Source organism: Corylus avellana, chromosome ca11 (assembly GCF_901000735.1).
Source record: "Corylus avellana chromosome ca11, CavTom2PMs-1.0".
Taxonomy (NCBI): domain Eukaryota; kingdom Viridiplantae; phylum Streptophyta; class Magnoliopsida; order Fagales; family Betulaceae; genus Corylus; species Corylus avellana.
The window spans coordinates 10049966-10075096 of record NC_081551.1 but is presented as its reverse complement, the minus strand read 5'-3'; the positions used below and the strand labels follow the sequence as shown (position 1 = coordinate 10075096).

Below are 25131 nucleotides of genomic sequence, written 5' to 3'. Positions count from 1 at the left end.
CTTCAATTTTTTTTATTTTTTTTTTTTTAAGATTTAATTTTTTAAAATTAAATTAATAAAAAATTAATATTTTAATAAGATAAAACGGTGAGTTTTGAGTGGACTAACGGAAGTTAACAAAAATTGATGGTAGGGATTTTTTTTGTAGTTTCGAGTTACCCAGGGACTAAATTTTCAAAAATAAATACCCAGGGAGTTTTTAAAAAAAGCGCGTCGACTTAAGGATTTTGTATATGATTTCCCAAAAAAAAAACCAAAGAATGTAAACAACTAAATAAAACTTTATTCAAAATTGTTTGTATTTCTTGATGTCAGATCGATTTACATGATGGGATAATTATACAAGAAACTTTGGAGATATAATTTGTGCAAATTAAGTGTGAATATTCTGTACATCGTAGGCATTTATGTAAAAGGAAGGTGTTATCTTTTTGGGTTAAATACTTAATACCCCCGTGGGGTTTGATAACTTTATTTTTTTCTCCGTGCAGTTTCATTTTTATCACAGGAGGTCTCTGTGATTTTGATAAATGACCAAGTTAGTCCATCTGTTAGTTGACTGTTAGCTGACCTAATAGAATTCTACGTGAACCAATCAGATATTGACACGTAGCACTTAATTTTTTTTAAAAAAAAGAACAGGAAAAAAAATTGGAAGTGGCTCTTATGGCCAAGGGGGTGGCTCAGCCACCCCCTTGGGCCTGGGGGCAGTACCCACTGGGGGTGGCCAGGCCATCTCCTTAGGCACCAACGGGGTGGCTCGGCCACCTCGTTGGAGCCAAGGGGTGGCTCGGGCACCCCCTTGGAGCCAAGGGAGTGGCCAAGCCACCCCCATCCGGCCAAATGGGGGTGGCCAGGCCACCCCCATGGCCAAAGGGGGTGGCCGAGCCACCCCCAAATGGCCAAGGGAGCTACCCACAATTTTTTCTCCTTTTCTTTCTTTTTTTTTTTTTTAAAAAAAAAAATACATTTTTTTTTATTTAAAAAAAAAATTAAGTATGTACCACGTGTCAACGTCTGATTAGTCTACGTGGAATTCCGTTAGGAACTAACGGATGGACTAACTTGATCATTTATTAAAACCACAGGGGCCCCCTGTGATAAAAATGAAATCACAGGGAAAAAAAAAATAAAGTTGTGAAACTTCAGGGAGGTATTTAGTATTTAACCCTATCTTTTTTCTTCCAACTTGGTAGGTGAGTGACGTAATTCCGCGCTAGAGTTTCATTTCTCAATTGATTTGTAGTAGGTGAGTGAATGTTGCTGATCATGGTTTCATTCTTTGCTCATATTTCTTTCGCTTAACATTCCCTCTCAAGTTGAGCGGATATTCATGACATCCAACTTGCCAAGAAGGATTTGATGGCCAGCTACTTTCAACATATGCCTTTGAGTTTCATATTAATTTGGTGTACGTATTACTTGAATTATATTCCTACCATATCATATATTACTCTCACATGCAATAGCGGTCTGATCCAATTATTTCAAATCATCAAATGTGGTATGACTTTTATTCATTTTAAATAACATAAACGAACCTAACTACCACGTGAAAACAGATAAAATAAAATTGCACCAACAGGTCCATGATGCCTCCTCAATCAACCTCACTGACGAAAGAGGGAAATAAAGTTTAGGAAACATCACTTCAATTGAAATAATCAAGATAAAGGAGGAGGCAAAAAATGAGGGAAATGACAAAACAATAGATAATATAAGATGATAATGTCGTATCATTTGAAAGCCACATTTTATATATATATTTCTCTAAAATTAAAGAACAAGAAAAAGGGGAGGGGATGACGTCAAATCTCTACCCTGCCACGTCCACCAGATTACTAATGGCGACATAGAAAAAGAGAGTTACGCTTTGCTTGTAACGTTGTACGTACTTGCGCTCAAAAAATCATTCAAGGTTTGACAACTACCTTTTTTACCACAATTTTTTTTTTTTTTTTTTTGGCATTTAAAGTATGAAAACCACAACTAAGAGCATCTACGTCAAGTTATTGAAAATTTACTTAAATTTAACTTTTAAAATGTTCTTTTTTTAGCTATAACTAGTCACTTTTTAAGACTACCAAATAGTAAATTCTCTAAATATTTATTTGCTTTAACTAAATATTATTTTTTATTGTAAAATCAAACTACTTTAACTACCATGAAACTCCTTATTTTATAATCACAACTTAGGGCGGGCAATTTTGATACAACTTGTGAACCCGACACGAAATTACCGAGTTTGGACGGCCTATTGCACCCTCCTTTATATATATATATTTGGAGGGGAAGAAATCGTTGGCACCAGTAGTCAGTAAAATACTCTAATAAAATAAATAACATTTGCTTTTTGTCTCTTTAGATTTGAAAAGGAGTTCTAACAAATGCTATATTTAACATTTGATAGCTAGTTTGATAAATGGGGGTTTTGGCAGATTTTGTTAAATTTTTTGACAAATGTTAGAAATTGCTAGTTTGATGCGGATGCTCTAAGAACATTTCTAATGGAGGAGATAAATTGTACTTTTATCTAAAATGACTAATCAAATTTGTAAAAAAAAAAAAAAACCCCACATTGGATTAGCCAAAAAAAATGCAAAATGGATATTTTATTAGATTAGCCAAAAAAAAAATGCTAACTTTTCTCAGAAGCCATTTCATTTTTTTTTTTTCTTCACTTGTTTTCTTTTTTCCCAAAATTTTCTCTTGCTATTTCTCTTCCACATCTCTTTTCCAAAATTTTCTCCTATTATTTCTCTCTCCACTTTTCTTTTTTCCCAAAAGTTGAAAAATAAAATATTTAGGAAAAATACAATCCTTATAATAATAATAATAATAATAATAATAATAATATTTAAATGATATAGATAAAAAAATAACTAATTGAATGTAGAAGACATTTAAAAATTTATTAACTAAACTAGATAAAATAAGCTTTGAAAATTCATTTTGTATAAAAATTTAGCTCTTTCTCTATAAATGCTCTAAGGTAAGAGCACTGAGAAGGAGACGTTTTGGATAGTTCCACTAAAAGTATAAAAAAAAATAATAATAACATTGTATATGTCATCACTCTTCTGGACTTGAGACTTTTTCCAGAAATCAATGTAAACCTAATTCATATAATTAATTAAAGTGTTTTTTGTCATTACTTTAACATTTAAAAAAAAAAAAAAATTATTTACCCTGAACAAATCTTCTACCAACTTTTGACAATTGCCAAAGGACTCAAAAAATTAAAAAATAATAAAATAAAATAAAATTATCTACTATTTCTCTCAAAATACCCCCAATATTCTTATTTTTTTACATCACATCAATCATTTTTTATTACTATTCAAATAAAAAAAATTACTTTAAAACAAATTAACAAATTCTTTTCATACAAAAACATTATTACTTTTTTTTCTCGTATCAATCAAATATGTTACAATTTAAGTCTACTTCATTTTTCAAGTTCTTTAACAAACACCCTAATAAAAAGGTTGTTCTTTGATCTTTGTTCTTTCCTTTTTTGGCTGTAAATAATGTTTGTCCTTTAATTCTTTTGCATGCTAATTGTTGAATCAAAATTCTAGAGTACGTACGATCGATCTCCATTCTCCAATGATATGTTACTTGCCTCTCTATATTATTTCTTTCTTTCTTCTTCTTCTTCTTCAATCAGAAGTCAAATTAAATGTTGAAACTGATCAATGGTATAGCACAATCCTACTCTTATGATTTTTTTTTATTTATTATTTTTTTTTTTTTGTATGATTGCATATAGAGCGCGCGGTGATAATTATAATAAACTGGTTGATGAAGTCATGTCTCTTCTTGAAAGTCGGAATATAGGGAGTTTCCATTAGAGAAAGGCAATTAACTAAAGAAATTCTCCAACTTTGATCGGTGGATTGAGATTTTCTAGAATTTTTTTAAAATCTATAAATATCAGCTATTCATCTCATTTAAGCGTCTAAAATAAGTCATGTTTCAACGATAAAACATGAATTATTAAATTTCTTGAGGATAACTTTCTCATTAAATGCTAAAACATGGTTTATTTTAGACGATTAAATGACATGAACAGCTGATATTTATGAATTTTATAATCTCAAATTTATATGAAATTTTATGAGATCTCAATCTTGGATCCGGCTTCTTGTTTTCACTACCGCATTGATGCTGTATATAATTTAGCTTTAGTAAAATAAGTGCTAGCACGTGAATTTTAGGTCACAGTAAAGTTGCAGGCAAAGAAAAAGAAACTAACAGTGGGTCTAGCAATCTCAAGGATGTGGTCTCCGCGGATTTGCTTCAGTCAAGGGACCAGAAGGTGACTAACCCCGAGGAGACCAAGGCCAGGTTCGAGGACGGGTTCAAGTCTGGGAAGAAAACGAGGTCCTTAAGAGTCAATTGCAAATTAGATGTAATCTATCTCCTCTCTCGAACACAGAGTGGGCTGTGGGTGAGGTTTGTTGATTTTTGAGAAGATTTGGAGACTGTAAGTGGGGTTCTCAATCTTGCTTTTTTCTATGGAATTAGGTAGTTGTTGATGGGTTTCTTGGAATAAGAGAAATGGGGAAGTACCCAAATAATTAAGTTTTACTTCTTTGTTGATATCTCATTGTGTCTACAAATATTTGTTGATTTGCTAGAGATTATGTCCTGTTCCTTTTTGCATCACCATTTCATTATCTAATGATTCAGATTCGTCCTGTTTTGGTAAGATCTGAGAGGTATTGAAAGTGGAAACAGAGTGTAGTCGATGACATTTTTTTTGTTTCTATTCACCTTGAATATGTAGATTAAAAAAGAAAAACACAACAGCTGTGAGCAATCTAGGAGACTTTGGACGAGATGTAGCATGTGTCGTTTCAGATTCAACATGTTGGTTTCTTTTTCTTTGGCTGCAACTTTACTGTGACGGCTGTTTTGAAACGACGTAAAATTCACGTGCTGCCTTATTTTACTAAACCTAAACGATAGCGTTTTAACCTATAGCACCTATGCGGTAGTGAAAAGACGGATCCCTCAATCCTTTATTGATGGCAATTCAGTCAAAAATATGGGGGTCAAGTCTTTTTTCGTAATTCGCAATTGTTCCTTTGTGAAAGACATAATCATTAATCTTCATATATATATATATATATATATATATATATATATATTTGACTTTTAACTATATTAATGGTACGTATCTTCAAAATTTACAGTGCACAGTATTGATTTCGCTTTCACACGCTGAACTTTCGTCACATTTGGAAGATCTTTGCTATAAACTGTATACCATAACTAATGGAACAAAAATGCTTTTTCTTAGTGTTATATTCCACCGATTCATTAATATGCCCCTATAATAAAAGCTTGGGAAAAATATAATTTCGCTTCCAAATTATTAGTTATTTTTATTTTAACTCTCTAATGTTAAAAAAAGTAATAAAGTAGTTTCCAAACTATCAAATTGTTGCAATTTAATCATTCCGTTAGTCATTATCGTCAAATAAGATGAAAAATTTAAAACTATGTCGTTTTGACAAAGTTAAGTTACTAAAATACGCTTTCGAAAAAAAAAAAATCACATTAAAACAATCAAGTAAAACCGCGCTGCTTTGCTTGACTTTCTCTGCTTCAGCATCCATTGCCTAGCTACAACAAGCTACTCGGACCCGTTTAATGGATGGAAACAAGAAAGAGACTGAGCTTCATAAATTCGGCGAGACCCAACACCGGAAAAGGACACGAAAGCTCTTAGGTAAGCAAATCTACAGCCGCTTGAGGGATTTCGTGTGAAAGTTTCGTGGAAAAGGCTAGGCCAGGACAATGTTGCGGTGGATTGAATTCTCTTTTCAAAAGGTATCGTTGTAGATTTCAAAGGGAGCGAGGGAAAGAGAGAGAGAGAGAGAGAGGAAGTTTTGGTTAAGTCGGCCACGTTTGGACTTTAATGTATGGCTTAACGAGAATGTCAAGGTTGTGTTCTCTGCTCTTCCATGGTACGCACTTTCTTAGAAATGTCTATTTGCCATCCTGGGCTTTGAATCTTCTTGGTACTTCAATACTCCTTTGTCCCCTTGATATTGGTTACGAATTAACTGATAGAATGACACAAAAGCTGTGAATTTGCGTAGGAAACAAACAATATAATAATACGTGGGTTTATCTAATTGGCAAAGTTTCTTGTTAATTATCCATCAAGAATATTGGAATCAAATATTAAGAGCATGGTATCCGATTATAGGTTGGGCAGCTTACGTTTAATGGGTTGGGTAAACAAATTGTGTCGTGAGCTCGAGGGAGAAGGGCTGCTGGGAAGAAGACAGCTGAGTGGGGTTGGGGTTTTTTCGTGGGTCACCCGTGTGGCGATAGGGATTTTTCTTTTAATTCCTAACACTTACCAAAACGGTGCCGTTTTGGTAAGTGTAAGGAATTAAAAGAAAATCAAGCCTTGCTTGTTTTAATATGTTTTTTTTTTTCTTAAGAAGGGCATTTTAGTAACTTTACATTGCCAAAACAATGTAATTTTGAGTTTTCCATCCTATTTGACGGTAATGTTTAACGAAGTCGCCAAATTGCAACTGTTTGGTAGTTTGAGGAGCTACTTTACATTTTTTGAACATTAGGAGGTTAAAATGAAAATGGCTGGTAGTTTGGGAGGCTAAATTATATTTTTTCCTAAAGCTTCAAAGTTATGATTATGAGATACCATATTAAAGTAAGGGTAAAGTCCATTTAACACCCTCAAACTACCACCTCAATGACAATCTACCCCCCAAACTATTAATTACGACAATTTATCCCCAATGCTAGCAAAATGACGAAATTACCCCTATAGAATTTTCAACAAGACAAAAATACCCTTAAAAATTTTAAAAATAAAATAAATTTTATTATTTTTGTTTTTATTTTAGTAAGGGTAATTTCATCATTTTTAAAAAAATTGGGGATACATTGTCATTGTTTTGGTAGTTTGAAGAGTAAATTGTCGCAATTGATAGTTTGGGGGGTAGATTGTCATTAGGATGGTAGTTTGAGGAGGTTAAGTGGACTTTACTCTTAAAGTAATTGATAGGAATAATTTTTATTTATTTTTTGGTTGATAACGATAGGAAGAACTTTTTGTTTACACTATACGAGTAATCACTTTGGTGGACGCTGATACTCGTCTAACATAATAAAAATAATAAAAATTGAAGAGCAATAAGTGGACGCTGATACTCGTCTAACATTAAAATAATAATAAAAAAAAAAAAAAAATCAAATGATTGATCATTAATCAAATTGATCCTAGATAGGATTAGATGATTGAATCAATTGAAATTGAATATTCGATCAGACATCTGATTGGTCATAGTGCATTCGTTCGATCGATCGTTATAAGATCAAATGATCGATAAAACTTCAAACAAATTAAAGGTTCGTTCGATCCTAATGAATTTGTTCGATTGATCGTGATATGATCAATTAATCGATCAAACTGGACACAATTGAAATAGAAGTTTCAATCGAATATCCGATCGATCATAGTGAATTAGTTCGATTGATCGTGATAAGATCAGATGATTGAAACAATTGAAATTGAATGTTCGTTCAAACATCTTATTGGTCCTAGTGCATGTGTTCGATCGATTGTGATAAGATTAAATGATCGATCAAACTTCAAACAAATTAAATGTACGATCGAACATCCGATCGATCCTAGTGAATTCGTTCGATTGATCGTTATAGGATCAATTAATCAATCAAACTGGACACAATTGAAATTGAAGGTTCGATCGAATATCCGATCGATCATAATGAATTAGTTCGATTGATCGTGATAGGATTAGATGATTGAGACAATTGAAATTGAATGTCCGATTAGACATCCGATTGGTTCTAGTGCATTTGTTTGATCAATCGTGATAAGATTAAATGGTCGATCAAAATTCAAACAAATTAAACGTTTGATCGAACATCCGATCGATCCTAGTGTATTAGTTCGATTGATCGTGATAAAATCAGATGATTGAAACAATTGAAATTGAATGTTCGATTAGACATCCGATTAGTTCTAGTGCATTCGTTCGATTGATCGTGATAAGATCAAATGATCGATCAAAATTCAAACAAATTAAACGTTTGATCGAACATCCGATCGATCCAAGTGTATTAGCTCGATTGATCGTGATAGGATCAATTGATCAATCAAATTGGACACAATTGAAATTGAAAATTTGATCGAATATCCGATCGATCTTAGTGAATCAGTTCGATTGATCGTGATAGGATCAATTGATCAATCAAACTGAATACAACTGAAATTGAAGGTTCGATTGAATATCCGATCAATCCAAGTGAATTAGTTCGATTGATCGTGATAGGATCAGATGATTGAAACAATTGAAATTGAATGTTCGATCAGACATCCGTTTGGTCTTGGTGCATTCGTTCAATCAATCGTGATAAGATCAAATTTCAAACAAATTAATAGTTCGATCGAAAATCCAATTGATCCTAGTGAATTAGTTCGATTGATGAATACACTTGAAGGTTCAATTGAACTCTAAGCATTTTATATTATCTTAGTGTATTAGTTATATTGATCGTGATACAATCAAAGAGCAATGTCCTCTTCCTTCACATCCGATTGATCTTATTGCATTGGTTCAATCAATCTTGATACGATACGATCAAACTTAATGCAATTGAAGGTTCGATCGAACATCTGATAAATTGTAGTGCATCAGTCTGATCGATCATGATACGATCAAATGATCAATCGAACTTGATATGAATGTAGGTTCGATCAATCACTATGAATGTAGGTTCAATTGATCATAGTGCATTTGTTCGATCGATTGTGAAAAGATCAAATTATCGATCGAACTTGAAATGATTGAAGGTTCGATCAATCGTTCGATCGATCACAGGTTCGATCAATCATCCAATCGATCATAGTACTTATAGTACAATAAGTCATGATAAGATCAAAGGATTGATCAAAATATTTAAATTTAAGGTTTATCCTAGTGCATTAGTCCGATCGATATGAATCAAGATTATTGATTGTGATAATTAATTGAGCACCCTCCCATTGGACATCGTCATCCAAGTACAACCATGTGAATTGAGGAATATTGAGTACTTTTCATCTTTACCGACTCAAACTCAATCATTCTTGTATTCTCAATAATATAATTATCCAAGTCACTGACTAATCGATTATAGTGAACTAATTCAAACAATTGTGATGCAATTAAATTATCAAATTGAACTCTAGATTTTTCATTATCAATCATTGTGCACGATTGAACTTTCGATCAATCCTAGTACATTAATCTGATCAATCGTTTGATCAATTGGACTAGTGCATAAAGATAATACAAAATTTATAGAATTCGATTGAAAATAAATAAGGGAAGAATATATTAAACAAAATAAAAAGAGAAAACATTTACTAAAAATATAAAATAATTAAATTTTTACAGGCTAAAAAAATTTGATAGGCTTATATGATTTTTTAATGGGTGAGAATAATAAAAATAATAATAATAAAAAAATCCATCGAGTTCAATTGAAAATAAATAATATATATAAAAATAGAAAAATAGAAAAAAAATTATAATTATAACCCGAAAAATTTTAAAATTTTTTTTTCTATAGGAATTAATTTTAATAGCTTGCCCGTTTATTGAAATCACAAATTTTTTCTCTCAAATAAGCACTTTTTAGCCTGCTTATTGAAATCACAGATTTTTTCCCTATTTTAAATTAAGTGCCTTTTGAATCGCAATACCAAACACCTTACATTTTACAATATCTTTTAAAAACATAGATTATTTTTACGAAATCTCAATCCCAAACGTACCCTAATATAAATCGTTAATAAATTAAGAAGTAATACTTGAACTATCAACGTCGACCTGTAGCTGTCGACGCTGATAATCTAACTATGAGCGTCGACTAAACTAAAAGTCGCCGCTAATAAGTTGATATCAGCGTCGACTTCTGATGGTAAAACTACGCTGTTTTCTAAATAAAAAACGCGAGATCAATTGGCGCTTATTTTTTCGCCAAATTTCAACCCTAGTTATTCTCCCGCAATTTTTTTTTCTCACTTTTCTCTCCAGACGACCTTAATTTGCCATTCTCTATAATCTCTCTCTCGGTCTGTCTGTCTGTCTGTCTGTCTCTCTCTCTATTACTTTCTTCTTGCTGGTTTGATTTGGGTAGCTGATTGTGGGTTGATTTTCGGAATGGGCAGTGCAGTAATGGAAGAAGATGAAGGAGGGATGAGCTCACTACCAAGGAAGAAGAAATGGGTAAGGTGAATTTTTTTTTGGGCTTTTCGTCAGTTACCTCCCTCTCTTTATTCGGTTGGGGCGGCAGAGCAGCGCCTAGGCAAGTGGGTCACGGGCCCGACGCCGGAAAACATCATAATCCTTTGGATCCCTACGTTTTCCGGTGACCAAATACGGTGGAGAGGCTTTTTGGTATGTGTTAATTTCTGTTGATTTCGTTACATATGTGTTTTGATTTGGTTGGTGAGCCATTGGCCTTAGTGGGCAGGGGAATTAGAACTGAATAAAGCTGGGAGAGTTTTGAATGCAATGTGATTCTTGCAATTAATTGCGTAAGGGAAAAAGAGCGTATCATTTTTTAGATGCCATTTCCTTCCATTTAGTTATTTCATTACTAAAAATTGCCAAAATGGGTTTTTCTCTCCCTGACCCGAATTCAGGGCTTTCTTTGCCTTAGCATGTTTCCGTAAAAGTACCTTGAGAGGTTTGTTGTTTTTTTTTTTTAGTCTGTTTGTTTCAAGAGAGCGTCTTGGTTACTGAGGTTGCACAAAGGTGGCTTTTGTGCCACCAATCCAATCTTACCAGACTTAATTTTAGAAAAAAAAAACCCTGCTGCACTAGATTATATACCAGGTTTGAGGAAATAAAAACTTCAAAAATTAATTTTTTTTTAAAAAAATAGAAGTGGTGGCTGCCAACCGGCAACCGGCAGCCACCACAAGTGGGCGTTGGGGGTGGCTGTGCAGCGGGGAATGGCTTGCGCGGCCACCCCCTGGGTGGGGATGGCTGCGTCGGAAAGCGTGAGGGAGAGAGTTCTGGCGGAGAGAGAGATCTGGCCGAGAGAGAGGGGGGAGAGATCCAGGCCACTGGGGCGGCTCGTGGCCACCCCCCAGGCCACAGGGGGTGGCTCGCGTGGCCACCCCTCTCCATTGCAAAACCTTTTTTTTTTTTTTGTTTTTTTCTTTTTTTAAATGATTAAACCTGATATAATCAGGTGGTTTGGTTTTATTTTGGTAATGTGTTCCATGATAAGGTGGTAGATGATGAATGGTTGGCACAAAAGAGGACTTTTGTGGAACCTTAGTATATAAGTTATTCTCTTGTTGTTTCAATATCTGTGAAGTTCAGCAAGTTGTTGCAAATGTTAGATGTTTACTTTCTGTAGGGTGTTTGATAATGTTTTGGAGAGAGATTTGTTAGGAAACAAGAAAAAAGAACTGGAAATTTTGTTGTATTTGGTGGTTTAGTTAGTTGCTTTTTGGTGGGTATCATGCAGTTCCTGGATTTATTGGTCTAAATTGACAATTCAAGTCGAGTTTTGGGTTTACTCTGAATCTGGTTCTGGTAATGCTACTGTTTTAGATAAATTATGGTTGTTTCTCACATTTTGGGGGCATAGAATTTGTTGTGATGGTTGGTCAATGTTACCAAAATTTGTTTTTGTTTTTTTGTTTTTGTCTTTGGGGGCTGTAGGCTTTTTTTACGTTACTTAAAGCTAGATCCTGCACCGAAATATCAAAGATCGAATATCCTATTTGAAAACCTTAGTAAGGCAGAAACTCAAACCTTATTCTTTGTATGGTGGAAAGAAATTTGTTTTAGTCTAGCTTTCATTTACCCTCACGGAAAAGTAACATTGCTAGCCATCTGGGCCTCATAATCTTTCTTTTTCACTAAACAAGGGTAAGCAACAACAATGCCTACATGCCCACATAAACAAATAGGAAAAGAAGAGTAGCTAGTCATGTGCTTTGCTTGGGTTGATCATAGAGTGTATCTATAAAGAACCAGCTATTCGTCTCAGAAGAAACAAATAGCAAAGGAACATGCAGAATATCCAAACTAAAAGCTTCATCATCCTCCTCTTGGTACTATGAATATAGCAAGGTTCTTGATATTGAGGAGGGGCAGGCTGTGAGTGAAGATGAAGATGAGATGGTAATTTGTGAAATCCTTTTTTCTTGAACTTATTAATATTGTTTTAAAAACGAGTTATTTGCTTTTGTGCTCACTTAGATGCTACTTTCAGATAATTAAATGCCCTTTTATTGGTTCTTGGAATAAGCAGGAACATGGGATAGAATATGTTGAGGGTTATGATGAACTTGAAGAGGAAGATGATATAGAAGATTTTGGTGATATTGCAATTGCTCAGTCTCATGCGGATTACGACAATGGTAAAGCTGTCACTAGATAGTAGATACTTATTGTTGAGCATTTTTTTAATGTTGATTTAAATTTTTATTACCTTATGCTTACCTGTGCTCGCACATATAATTAATATACTCATGTTCCAATTTCAGTGTCTTATTCTCTTTTTGGGACATTGTAAAATATCCACTCTCTAAAAGTGAAATTTCTTACATCTTCAATTTCCTATTACTCTTAACCTTTTTTCTTAAAGATTCTTATTAAAGGTTATTTCATCTCTAATTTAAAGTGAAGGACATTTTAGGAGACGGTGATATTGTTATCTTTTTATTAATAGTCGTACCATTTCAAATCAAGTCATGAAACCAATAAAAAGAGTCATTTAGATTTGGACAAAGGGAGTATTAACTTATACAATGTAAAAGCTGTCAATTTTTAGTTTACACGGGATATTTTTATTTTATTTTATTTTAGTTAGGGTATAAGTTGTGGCCTTTGTTTTACTAGCGTATATAATAATGGGACAAGGTGATAAGATCAATTCTCAAATGTGTGTGTGTCCCCATCCGAACTGGAATAAGAAAAAAAGAGTTTAATGATGCAGTTGGAATGGATGCAGATGAGGAAGAGGTTGAGCAGTTGCTGGCAAGAGAGTGAGGAAGGAAACTGCCTTGGCTTCAGGAAAGCTTGATAAAGGTGAACCTGGTGCAAAATTGAAGAAGAGAGCAAGGGTGCTTGTTGAGGTAATGGCCAATGATATTATGGTGTTTTACAGGCTCACTACATTTCCATAAACATATATGCTTTCAAGTTATGAACTGTAGCTATGGTATACGGTAGTTATTATATTCAGTCACATAATTTTTAGCCAACTCTCATGTAGTCATATGCAAATTTTCTTCGAATTTCTTGAGTTTGATCTCTCTCTCTCTCTCTCTCTCACACACACACACGCAAACAAACTCAAAATATATTACTTGTTTCTTGGAAACTGAGTCTGAGACACTTTAAATACACATATTTGGTTGTTGCATGCCCCTTCTGTAATCTTGAGTAGCTACATTCCATCAGGATCCTAAATATTTCAAATGTTTTTTTTTCTTATTTGTCAAGTTGAGCATGAAGATGCTGATGAAAGACTGTTGGCTGTCCACTAAGGGCTTGTAGCATATTGCTTTATTTGTTTGACCTGTAAACCGGAGAATGGCAGAGATATCATTCAAAGCTCAGTCCACAGCGAGGGAAAGTTACTAAAGAGGATGCAATTTTGATAGCTGAATCTTGATTACGGTTGAAAGATTTTCTTAATTAGGTACTGGCGTTTCTTGATTTCCTCTAGTTTTATTAATTATTATTGGTTTCCTCTCTTTGGGAGAAGGGGCTGTACAAGAGTGCAATAGTGGACACTTGAAGTCTTTCTGGTCCCAGTTTTTTGTTTATGTCACTGCCTCTCAGAAATGCAATATGCTTGCTTAGGTTTTCCAGATTAGAGCAAGTACCATTTCATCACTGTCATCATTTGTGTGATTCGTCTTATAAAACATTAAGTTGTGAGTTCCAGTCAAATTTTATATTCTAGTCCTCTCCTTTCTACATTTTTACAGGTTTTGAGGTTTCTCTCTAATGGTTTTGAGACTCTAATCCTTTAGATCTGTCCTTTCCTAAAAATTTTGATCTGGGGTATGGTTTCATGATAATATATAAATGTGCATATACACATACATTATGTTATATATGTATGTATATATGTAGCACTGAGCTACAATATACACTCTCTGATTCTTTATGCTCACACCTTAAACGGCAAGCTGAAAAAACATACATAGAGAGATGTGCAATAGGGATTTGAAGTGGAAAACCCCCCATAATTGAGATGAAAAGCTGTTTAATATGATAGGGTAATCCAGTATTGAGATGAAGTGTACACTTAAACTAATTTTATTGTTTCTATTCAGAAATAGCAACTTCCAAAAACAATTTCAGAACTGCCAGGTGTTGCAAGCTTGTTTGCTTCTTATCCTTGCTGTTGTTTTAGCCTCAAGTTCCTTTGTATAGGTTCCTCTTACATCTTTACCCATTTCCATGGATTATGTTGGTTATAAATTCTAAATTCTTCTCTTTTACAAACTCTCGGTTTATGATCCCATTGGAATTTCTTTTTCTTGTTTTTTTAGGCTAACAGATATGCATGTTGGCACACAATTTTAAAAGATGACGCCAGAACCTGTTGGTTGCCTTTTTGGTATTCTTTTGTCATGAAATTTTTTTTGTTTCTTCTCGTTGGTATCATTTATATATCTTTTGAATGTGGTCTCATCTTTTAAAGTTTTTTTTTTTTTTTTTTTTTTGTTTGTTAGGAACCATCAGCGTTCACTTTCATTTGGACGCTGATGGTTGCTTTATTTATTTTAGTTTGTTAGATACATTAGCGTTTACTTTCATTTGAACGCTGATGATTGTTTTATTTTTTTAGTTAGACACATTAGCGTCTACTTTCGTTTGGATGTTGATGGTTGCTTTATTTTTTTTAAGACCCATTAACGTCAACTAAAGTGGACATTGATGGTTGCACCATCAGCGTCCACTTTGAGTAGACAATGAAGTGGAGCACTAGCGTCCAACCCAATTTTCGTTTTAGCTTGGTATAGCATCCAACATATAAGACTTTTAGCGTTGACATAGTGAATGCTAAAAGGTCATCATTAGCGTCTACTTTCGAGTCAACGTTGATGAGCAACAGTTGACCATTAGTGTTAAACTATTAGCATCAACATGTCGACGCTATTGATCAATAGTATATACTTTGGGACTTTTAGCGTCCGATCGAGATCGCCATTAAAAATTAGATTTCTTGTAGTGATTGGAGGCATCAAGGAGGAGCGGATCGAGGAGGCTGAAGATGGTGACAGTGAAGCGTACGTGTGCATGGGAAAAGGGGCGGAACATGGTAAATCCAAATGTCAAGTTGCAGGAAAAAAAAAAAAAAATCAACAAAATAGAAAGACAGAAAAAGAGAAAAGTTGCATGGGAAGGGAGAGACGAGCTCTCTGAGTCTACAAAAAAGATATTATCTTCTTCCCTTCAAGCTAGTTATGTATCTTCAACCTTTATTTTAATATTTGTGAAGAAAAAAATTAGAAAATTGAAAAATAAAAACACTATTATCGGTCCTTTATCCTAATTATCATCTCTCAAGCGTTGGCTACTTGGCTTGCTTCCCTTGCTCATTGCCATCGGCAAATGTTGATAAAAATAATAACTCTTAACATTTTTTTTTTGTTTTTTTTTAACATCTCTTAATTTTTTTGGAATTAGTCACTTTTCAACTTCTTAACCGCAACATTTTTTTATTGTTATTATGGGATCGAGAAGCCTAAAAAGTAGAAGTGAAAATACGGTTACGGTTAGGGGTTACTAGCTAAAATCGCTAACTTAGGCGGTTAGTAAAATTCGTTAATAGCCTGGGTGATGTAGATCAGAGTGTAGTCCGAACCCATATGTTATTTCATGTATTTGTCGTTTAAGTGTCGTGGCCGTTCGGACGGGTGCCGTCAATTTGTTTTATTATCTAGTCGACTTTTTGTTGTTATTTTATTAGGGTTAGAGTTTTAAGAGTTTTTATTTCGTTATTTTATTAGGTTTAATATTTTGGGGGTATTTATATCATATTTTATTAGGTTTTGGGTTTTGGGCTTTAAATATACGCTTATAGCCTCTAGAGAAAGGGAGTTGTTGTTTATTATTGAGTTTTTATCAATGAGAATACTCTAAGTTGAGTTTATTCCTTTTTTTCCTTTAAACTTTAGATAAAATCTATTGTTTTTAGAAGAATTCTTAGGTCTTTGATAGAATCTAGATCTGGAATTGTTTATCCGTTCTTCGCTGCAACCCACCAAATCAGACTGCATTAGTTGGTATCAGAGCTCAATTACGTTCCGTGAATGGGGAGGAGCAACCGTTGTGCAAACATGAACGAGGTGCACGTGCGCACGAAAACAGCACGTAAGGAGTAACCGACGATTCGTTTGTGGCATATGGGTGGTGGGCTGAACGATTGTCGTCGCCATCCAAGACTGCGGTACGCGGAAGCGGAAGACAAATCTATCACTGAACGTTGGCAACACGTGGAGGATCAATTCAGGGCTATGAGGGATCAAATTAAAGACCTCACAACCCAAATATCCAACATGTGTGGTCATAATGGGAATGGATCTAGAAACCAGTTTGCGGAGCGCCGAACGCACGGACGTCAGCACCTTGCGCAAGCTCATGCCAACCGGCGGGTGAGTAGATTCAGACTCGATATACCGGAATTCCAAGGTTGCTTGCAACCCAAAAAGTTCCTTGCGACAAAAAAATAAAAAAAAATTGACAAAAAGAAGGTTCTTACAGAGGCGGCAGAGATTACGAGTCAATCGATCGTGGAGGAGGAAGATGGCTTTATTGAGGAATATTGTTTGGTAGACTGGGCCTCTCCACCAATCTATGACATCTATCTCGATGAAGAGGAGTCGTTAGAAAAGGTAAATCTCTCGAATACACACCATGTGCATGATAAGAGCCCCGAAGATAAAGCCTTTCATTTGAGTGTAGCGCCAATTAACTATGTTGATTTCATCGGGGCAGATGTTATTTTGTCAAATTCTTCTAACTAAATTTGTGATGAGATCTGTCTGGCAGGAGAGGGACGAGAAGAGCACGACAAGCTTGACGTTTGGCAAAGTAATGCACGGGGCATTCAAGATTATCATCACCGTCTCCGAATGACTAGGCGCATCACGTGTATTGTGGGGCATTGCCGTGTCTTGACCTTGAGGAAGGGCGAATGGAACGAGTTGACAGGACACCTGAAAGACCGCAGGAAGAACTAGTCGAATTCGTGGATAAATTCTCTCCAACTTGGAGAGAATGATGTAGATCGGAGTGTAGACCGAACTCATATGTTATTTCATGTTTTTGTCGTTTAAGTGTCGTGGCCGTTCGGACGGGCGCCGTCAATTTGTTTTATTTTCTAGCCGATTTTATGTTATTATTTTATTTGGGTTAAAGTTTTGGGAGTCTTTATTTCGTTATTTTATTAGGTTTAGGGTTTTTGGGGTATTTATGTCATATTTTATTATATTTTGAGTTTTGGGCTATAAATATATACTTATAGCCTCCAGAGAAGGGAAGTTGTTATTATTGAGTTTTTATCAATGAGAATACTCATAATTGAGTTTATTCCTCATTTTCCTTTAAACTTTAGATAGAATTTATTGGTTTTAGAAGAATTCTTAGGTCTTTGATAGAATCTAGATTTGAAATTGTTTATTCGTTCTTTTATTATTGTTCTTCGCTATAACCCACCAAGTCGGGCTGGATCACTGGGCAGTTAACCGGCAGTTAGCGGTTAGAAGAGTTACTAATCGCTAACCGCTTTTTAAAAGAAAAAATTAAAAAATAAAATAAAATAAACCAAAACAATGTCGTTTCTATGGTAATACGATAATATCATAGCACATACAACATCGTTTTTAGATTTTTATACATTTTTATTTATATTTAAAATTTTAAACACAAAAAATACAACGTTTCATGTGTGTGTATATATATATATATATATAAGCTTTGCTGGGGGAGGAGGGATTTCTTTCCTCCTCCCTCTTCCCCTTTCATTTCTCCGTTCGTTCGCCTTTTGGCTTCTAGGTTTTTTTGTGGTTTTTTCTCTTCTTTCTTGCTTCCTTCCTTATTTTATTTTGCCGGTCCAGCAAATTTTCTCTCATCGCCAGTCGTCTCCTCCTCCCCGCTTTCAGCCATCTTCACCGCATCAACTGTTGGGATGGGTTTGGTTCTCGGATCTACTTTTCAAGCTATATCTGCTTTCCTCTTTCACTCCCGAACATCGATGAGCCCACTCATCGGCTTCTCCGGCACTCTAGGTCACTGTCATCGCCCCCCGCTCATTCATCTGTCCTCTGCCAGTCCTTCCTTGCCCATCTCTCCACTAGATCTACTATTTTTGGGGTGTTATGTTGTTCTAGGTGTCACCATCGGCTTCCCAATACTCCATCGCCACCTTGCGCTGTCTTGACAGCGCTCAATCTCCACCACCCCCTAGATAGTGGGCTCCTCTGGACGCTCCTCCGCCTTTTGTTGGATTTTTTGTTGCTTTTCTGCTTGTTGTCTTTATTTTTCAGTTTTCTCTTTTGTTTCTATGTATTTCCTGTTGTTTTGTTTGGGTTTTGTGGGTTTATCTTTGTAGTGGAGACTAGTGCTTCCAAAGACAGTACTCCCTTCCCATCGGTCCCAGATTCGGATTTGACCAGTGCCTTCCCTTTGTCGACTTCCTGCGGGTGGTTGATGTTGTTACTTGTTGGGAGTGTAAATGGGTTTGGGCCTCATGGGGTTTTTACACATGTAATTAGGGTTTGTAAACCTCCTGAGGTTTATGAGTCTTCCTGCACTTCTTTTACTTTTAAAACTGCTTTATGCGGTCCCTTGGAGAGGACCAGACTAATTATTTGGCCCCTTTCCTACTTTATTCTGGTTACCTACACTGTTTATTTCTGTGTTTGAGTCTATTGTACGGGAGCCCACCCCTTTTAGGTATTTTGATTACTTGTAACCCTTTCCCTATTTGATATATATATAACAATTAGCGGTTAATGAGTTTTTTTAACCGCCTTCAAAAGTGATTAACAGTCGATTAATAACCACTCACCTTTTCACCCACACTAAAAATATTTTACGTGTTGCCTTGTTGGTCTTTGTTAAAATATTAATCAAATTGTTGAATTCATCACTTTTTATCAGTTTAAGTTTTTGAGATTAACGGTAATTTAATAGAGTAAATGTCATGTGTTTGAACCTTACTCTATAATTTACTATGGTGGGAAGATAAATGGCTTAAGAGTTTTTACCAAAAGTACATTAATATACGTATTTGAACACTAATGTAACCTAAAAGCCTAAGTTAAGGGGCCACCTTTTTTTTTTAAAAAAAAAAAAAAATTTAATTTTTTTTTTATATTTTAGTTTTTAATTTTTAATTTTTATTTTATTTTATTTTATTTTTTTTATTTTTTTAATGTAGGACATAATACTCACAAGGGTATACATAACAAATGTCACATCACTTGTGAATATCTTCCATATTAACTAAACTCTCCCTTGGGCCTCACACAAGAGTGTCATGCGTACTCTATGAGAAATAACACTTTTTTTACAAAAGTCAAGTCAAACGTGTATAAACAGCGGTGGGAGCTAATTAACAATGAGCTATTAAGACACCACTTCTAGCTCAAAATCTAAGTTAATGGGTTTGTGTATATTAATACACCACTTAGGTATACTAATCATTATTTTTCTTTATATTTTTTTTACTGTAGAACACAAACCTCACAAGTGTATATTGACGACACACGCCATATTTGTATTCAATTAAATATTTCATATGTTGAGCATGATGGACAATAAAGAGGGGTGTTAGAATATTTCATCTATTTTCATTCCACTAATTAACTTCTAGATTTATTTTTCAGAATAAAATCTTACTATTAATTATGAAAATATCAATAACATACACAATTTTCGCCTCTACGTTTAAGAGCTAGACTATATATATATATATATATATATATATATATATATAATCCATAAATAAAAAAATTAGCTAATATTCTGCTTGTTAATTTTATTATTTTCTGGTCACGTGCCAACATTAAAAGGAGCAACACCTAGTACTTAGGGTAATGCTAGGTATTCTTATAGTGTTCTTCTGGTGTCTTTTCAACTGTGATGTGGCTTTTAAAATCACCAATAGATTAAAAGTCAATAATGATAATCTCAAATTCAACAATTATTTTAAAAGTCACATCACAGTTAGGAGAACACCAAAAACACACTAAAAAAATACCTAGTATTTCCCTACTACCTACCATGTTATAGTTCTGCTTCACTTTCAACTTTTAAGTATTTTGGAGCAAAAAAGTTAAAAAGTGATCAATAATACCTGATATTATCAATATCCGATGAAATTACCCCACCTCATTGGTATTATATTATAAAACCATTTATTGTCTTGTACTTTATCCTTGCTTTTTTAACCAAAGTTTTTAAGTTTAACCCACATCAAATGAGAGATTTTAAAATTTCCAGAAATTTTAAAGGTACTAATTTTTTTATCAATAAATGAGGATCAAAATAATTAATTCAGATAAATGCTAATACGCTCCGAGTAAATCAAAAAACTTAACTCTTATACGACTTATGCATAATTGGGCTGATGTAGTGTGCCCATAAACTATTGAATTTATGATTTTTTTTTTTAATAAATGTTGATCAAATGGTTTATGTTACATTATCACCAATCCAAAAAGTAGGATGAGGTAGATTAGAAAAGAAAAAAGTAGGATGAGGTAGATTAATAATTTAATAAATACTTTAATATTTTTTTTTACGTGTATGGTCAAACTCTCTTTTAATAGGTGATGTCCAATACGTGAAATATTTTTAATTTTAAATGGGGTGAACTAGTACCATATTAAATTACCAGTTATCCCAAAATCTTAAATTCAATAGTTTATGAGCATTTCACTTTAGCCAAGTTATAAAGAAGTTGTATAAGAGTTAAGTCTGTAGCGTTATTCATAAGCTTCACATCATTTTGATACTCATCTCTTAGTAAAAAAATTGATACGTACCCATAACATTTTTCTAAAATTTTTAGGGTTAATTAAATTACATATTGCTTCCATTCAATCTGGATGATTATTGATATTAAAAAAAACATATTGTTAAGAAAAAAAAAAAATCAAGACAATGGGTTCAAAGGAAAAAAGTCAGATGAGTTTGAAAATGGTAAATGCAGTTCTGGAATACTTAATTAATTAAAAAATAACAAGTATTCTATTTCCGGAAATAGAAAAGTCATGGTCAAATTTCATATCTGTCTTATTTCATTGTGGATATTCACAAATCCAAAAAAAAAAAAAAAACTAATTAAGTTCTCTCCATGCAATCATTTCCTGCTGGCCCCTCTGCTTATCCTGTCGAACAAAGTGCCTCTCTCTCAGTCTCTCTCTCTCTCTCTCTCTGATTTTCTCGGAGTTTGTCTCTCATTAATTCTCACCCGCATCAAATAAAGAATAAAAAAAAATATTTAACTTTGATATTGGATTCATTTGAAAAGCAACTATTTAAATTAAAAAATAAGTTTTTCTCTTCAAATATAATTTTTATTTAAATAACTCAATGACAATTTTTTTTTTTTTTAAGTAAGGTATCCTAATTTTACCTGTAGCCCAAAACAGTACCTTAGGCTTCCCACACCTAAGATGTGGGTTACCGATACTGCTCTAATGAAGTTGTAGGCTAGCTCCTCTTTATCAAAAACAGAAAATGCAAAGGATGAAATACCCAAAACTAAACTTGCTGCTGTTGATTGTTGATTTGTATGTGTTTCTTTTATAAAGTACTCATTCATCAAATATATATTCAAAATTAAACTTTTATTAGAATATATGATTAAATCATCTCTTTTTATTCGGAGTCTTTTTCCTATCCACTTACACTTTTAAATAATAATAATTTAAGGTACGAGTAATAGCAGGAGATGAATTTAATGATACATTCTAAAAACTTCGACATAAATTTCAAGTATCCCAAGAAACGAAAAGGCAAGCTTAGCTGCAGATATTTAACATGAAATGTGTAAAATAGTTCAATAATCCAAAGGCTTTGATGATAATAAGATTATGTATTAGATTTCATATATAATGTTCAATACATGTACATACCCTGCATCTATTGCAAACAAAATCTTTTTCTTTCGTCTTCAGAGTGAAGAACCGGAAGACAAAGAAACAAAGCTCCGGTCGATCGGCCTGCCACTCCGTACGTTGTAGGACCACATCCTACGTAATATAACAGTAAAAGGACAAAGACGGTCAAATCCGAAAGAGATACATACCATATGAAAAAAATTAAAAGGATAGTTAGATAAGCATATTTCGGTCATCAATGTCAGGGAAAGGGACATGAAGTCAGAGCCAGAGACCTCCAGCGTCTTTGAGGAGAGGCACGAGGGAGCCCTTGATGTGGCATGTCACGAGAGTTTCGACGCCGCCCAAGAACTTGCCGCCGACGAAGACCGCCGGGACCGGCTTCTGGCCGTCGGAGCAGAGCTCTTGGAGCACGGCCTGAACGTCCGGGCCTGCGGAGTGCTTGTCGAGCTCGATGATGACGGGGCCGACGCCGAGGATGAAGAGGAGCCGCTTGGCTACAGTGCACATGCAACACCCGCTCATGCTGAACACCACGACTGGGTTACAAGCCACCAGCTGTCGCACCGTCTCGCTCGGGCCGACCAGCTTCACGGCATCCGGCGTGTCGCTGTTAACGGAAGCGATGCCGCCGTCCATTCCGATCCCGGATTTCTTCGCTACCTGCATGCTTGAGCGCTGTAGAAAATAGAGAGAGACGAGGGTGTTTCACTGTTTCCTAAGAGGGTCTGAGTTTTGAAAAAGCGAGAGAGAGTAAGGGTTTTTATGGTACTAGCTTGGACACCAAAAGAGGAAAAATGAACACCAAAAGGTTTTCTAGAGTTAGCAAATACTTAAATAATCTCCACATTTCCAAAGTGGACAAAGATTTTTTTTGTTTTTTTTTTTCATTATCTCTTAAAATATAAAAAGTGCGTATTGTTTTTTTGAAATAACACATGTTTCTCACCTGTTTTATATTAATAACAAAAAAGAAATGTTAAAATTCATTATTTCAACCCTATCTTTATAGTGAATAAACCATTGAATTTATAAATAACCCACTTGAATTTACAAATCTAATTGTTAATCTTTTGAATTTGTAAAAAGACAAATTGTTAGAAAATACCTAATAAAAAAACATATACTTTTTACATTTAAACAAAACAAATATAAAAAGCATGATTCATACATATATATATATATATATATATATATATATAGAGAGAGAGAGAGAGAGAGAGAGATATGGAGAGAGAGAGAGAGAGAGAGAGAGAGGGGGTCCCAACCTGCAAACTCTGACGGCTTGAGATCTGCTTACTTCTTCGACTGTACGGACACACCTCAATCAATAATAATCCACCTCGAGAGACTGAGAGAGCAAGAGAGAGAGAGAGAGAGGGGGAGAGAAAGAGGGGAAGAGAGAGAGAAACAACTAGGAAACTGGGAGGAGTGGAGACCAAGACACATGGGCCGCAACTCACACACAAACAACTGGGCGGGCCCTGACAAAATGGGACCCGCGGAGGACAACGCGCGCCCTGAGGGCTTACCGGCGAAGCACACGTTTCCAACTTCTACCGCCGTTGCTTTCTCGTGCACTGCCAGTCTGCCACTCTCTTTTGACGCTGTACGGCCCTTTTCAACGGCTTACCTTTAAACAACAACAAAAAAATATTTTCTTGATTAGAAAAAAAAAAAAAACAAAATATTTGACCAAATTAGAACTTTTTTATTTTGTTTATTTTTTTTTTGATTAAATACATTTTTGCCCTTTGGTTAACAACCGGACAAACAACGCCTGAAACGCCGTCGTTGGACTGTCAGCCTGAGCCTACTGTTTGCGATGTGTGTCCTTCTCGAGGACAGTCGCGCCGTCAGGTTATGCCACGATCTCTCTCCTATGTCCTATGTTTCAACCCCCACTACTTTACCCTAGGATCCAACAAAATATATCCGAGTTCCACCCATTTTGTCCTATTTTATGTTTTTCCGTGCCTTTTCTGTCCTATTTTATTGTTTTCTCCTTCAATTTGTTCTCTCTATGAAAAAAAAAAAAAAAAAAAAAAAAAAAAAAATTCTCTATTTTTTTCGTAAATAAACTTGTGACAAAAATATTCATTTCTTAAAACTTTTGATAAATGTTAAAGAACTTGTAGCTTTACCCTTAAACCCTTCAATCAACGCATAATCTTCGGTTGTGAACTTTATCCTCATATATGAGATGGGAAGACGACGGGAACCAAGACATAGTACAACTAAAAGATGACCGGAATCAATGGGGGTGACGATTTGTAATTTCGAGTGTTGCAATATTTGATGAAATCGATAATGGACAATGGGATTGTTATGATTTCATTTAATCATTCTGGTTTTTTGGGTACCTCGCTGGCAAGGAGAGTGACGTGGAGAATATGAATATATGTGTATGCTTAATTACTTAACGCTAAAGGAATTAATAAAGGGAATAAATAAAATAAAACACAAGAAGTTACGTGGTTAACAAGAAAAATGGTGTAGCTTCATACGTGACTTCTCAAATTGTTAAAACTGATCTTTGATTGTGTGATGTCTATAAAATGATTCACACCCTTTTTATTGCTTTATAACTTTGGGGGGCTTCTTGATTTTGGTGTTCTCACGTGTTTAGGTGGATTATCAAATATTGCATAGATGGAAGAGCGATATTTCTCAAGTCAGAAGCTATGTTGACCTTCCATTGGCTGCACGTATATATGCATGTGGAAAGGGGAAAGGATAGAAGAACTTGTTGGTGTACCAAATACCAATTCATTACATTGGTGTTTGGCCACGTCTTGACACTCATAATAAAATAATTTGATGATTATTCCCTCCAAGATGTCCAAGAGGATTCTCACACACTTGCTAGACAAATTTCCCCTTTTAATGTGTTAGATTGCCTTGGAGAAAAGTAGAACGTAAGGTAGGTTAAATGCATTTGATTGAACAATTAT

General features: G+C 34.6%; 2 protein-coding genes and 1 long non-coding RNA gene across 5 annotated transcripts in view; 2 read left to right on the top strand and 1 right to left on the bottom strand.

Moving 5' to 3' along the window:
* Positions 1-4587, top strand: part of LOC132165034 (uncharacterized) — a 5297-nt gene extending 710 nt beyond the window's left edge. Inside the window, exons 2-3 of the mRNA XM_059575544.1 lie at positions 4221-4414; positions 4531-4587. Coding sequence (XP_059431527.1) covers positions 4221-4414; positions 4531-4587 — 251 coding nt within the window. The remainder of the gene's footprint in view (positions 1-4220; positions 4415-4530) is intronic.
* Positions 4588-10038: 5451 nt separating this feature from the next.
* Positions 10039-15377, top strand: LOC132166188 (uncharacterized). 3 transcript variants are annotated; one of them, XR_009438549.1, is made up of 5 exons: positions 10039-12203; positions 12334-12442; positions 13036-13159; positions 13530-13728; positions 15274-15377. It is a non-coding gene; the product is annotated as an uncharacterized LOC132166188 (long non-coding RNA). The 3 variants fall into 3 exon arrangements; XR_009438548.1 differs by lacking the exon at positions 15274-15377 and having other exon boundaries at positions 10039-10457; positions 11948-12203; positions 13530-13989; XR_009438547.1 differs by lacking the exon at positions 15274-15377 and having other exon boundaries at positions 13530-13989.
* Positions 15378-22438: 7061 nt separating this feature from the next.
* On the bottom strand, positions 22439-22846 carry LOC132165339 (glutaredoxin-C9-like). The gene has a single exon (XM_059575861.1). The coding sequence runs from the start codon at positions 22844-22846 to the stop codon at positions 22439-22441; it is 408 nt and encodes a 135-aa protein (XP_059431844.1).
* Positions 22847-25131: the final 2285 nt, after the last annotated feature.

What these genes read in the sequence shown, in the direction of transcription:
- LOC132165339 (XM_059575861.1), bottom strand. Translation starts at nt 22,846, where the DNA reads ATGCAGGTAGCGAAGAAATCCGGGATCGGAATGGACGGCGGCATCGCT.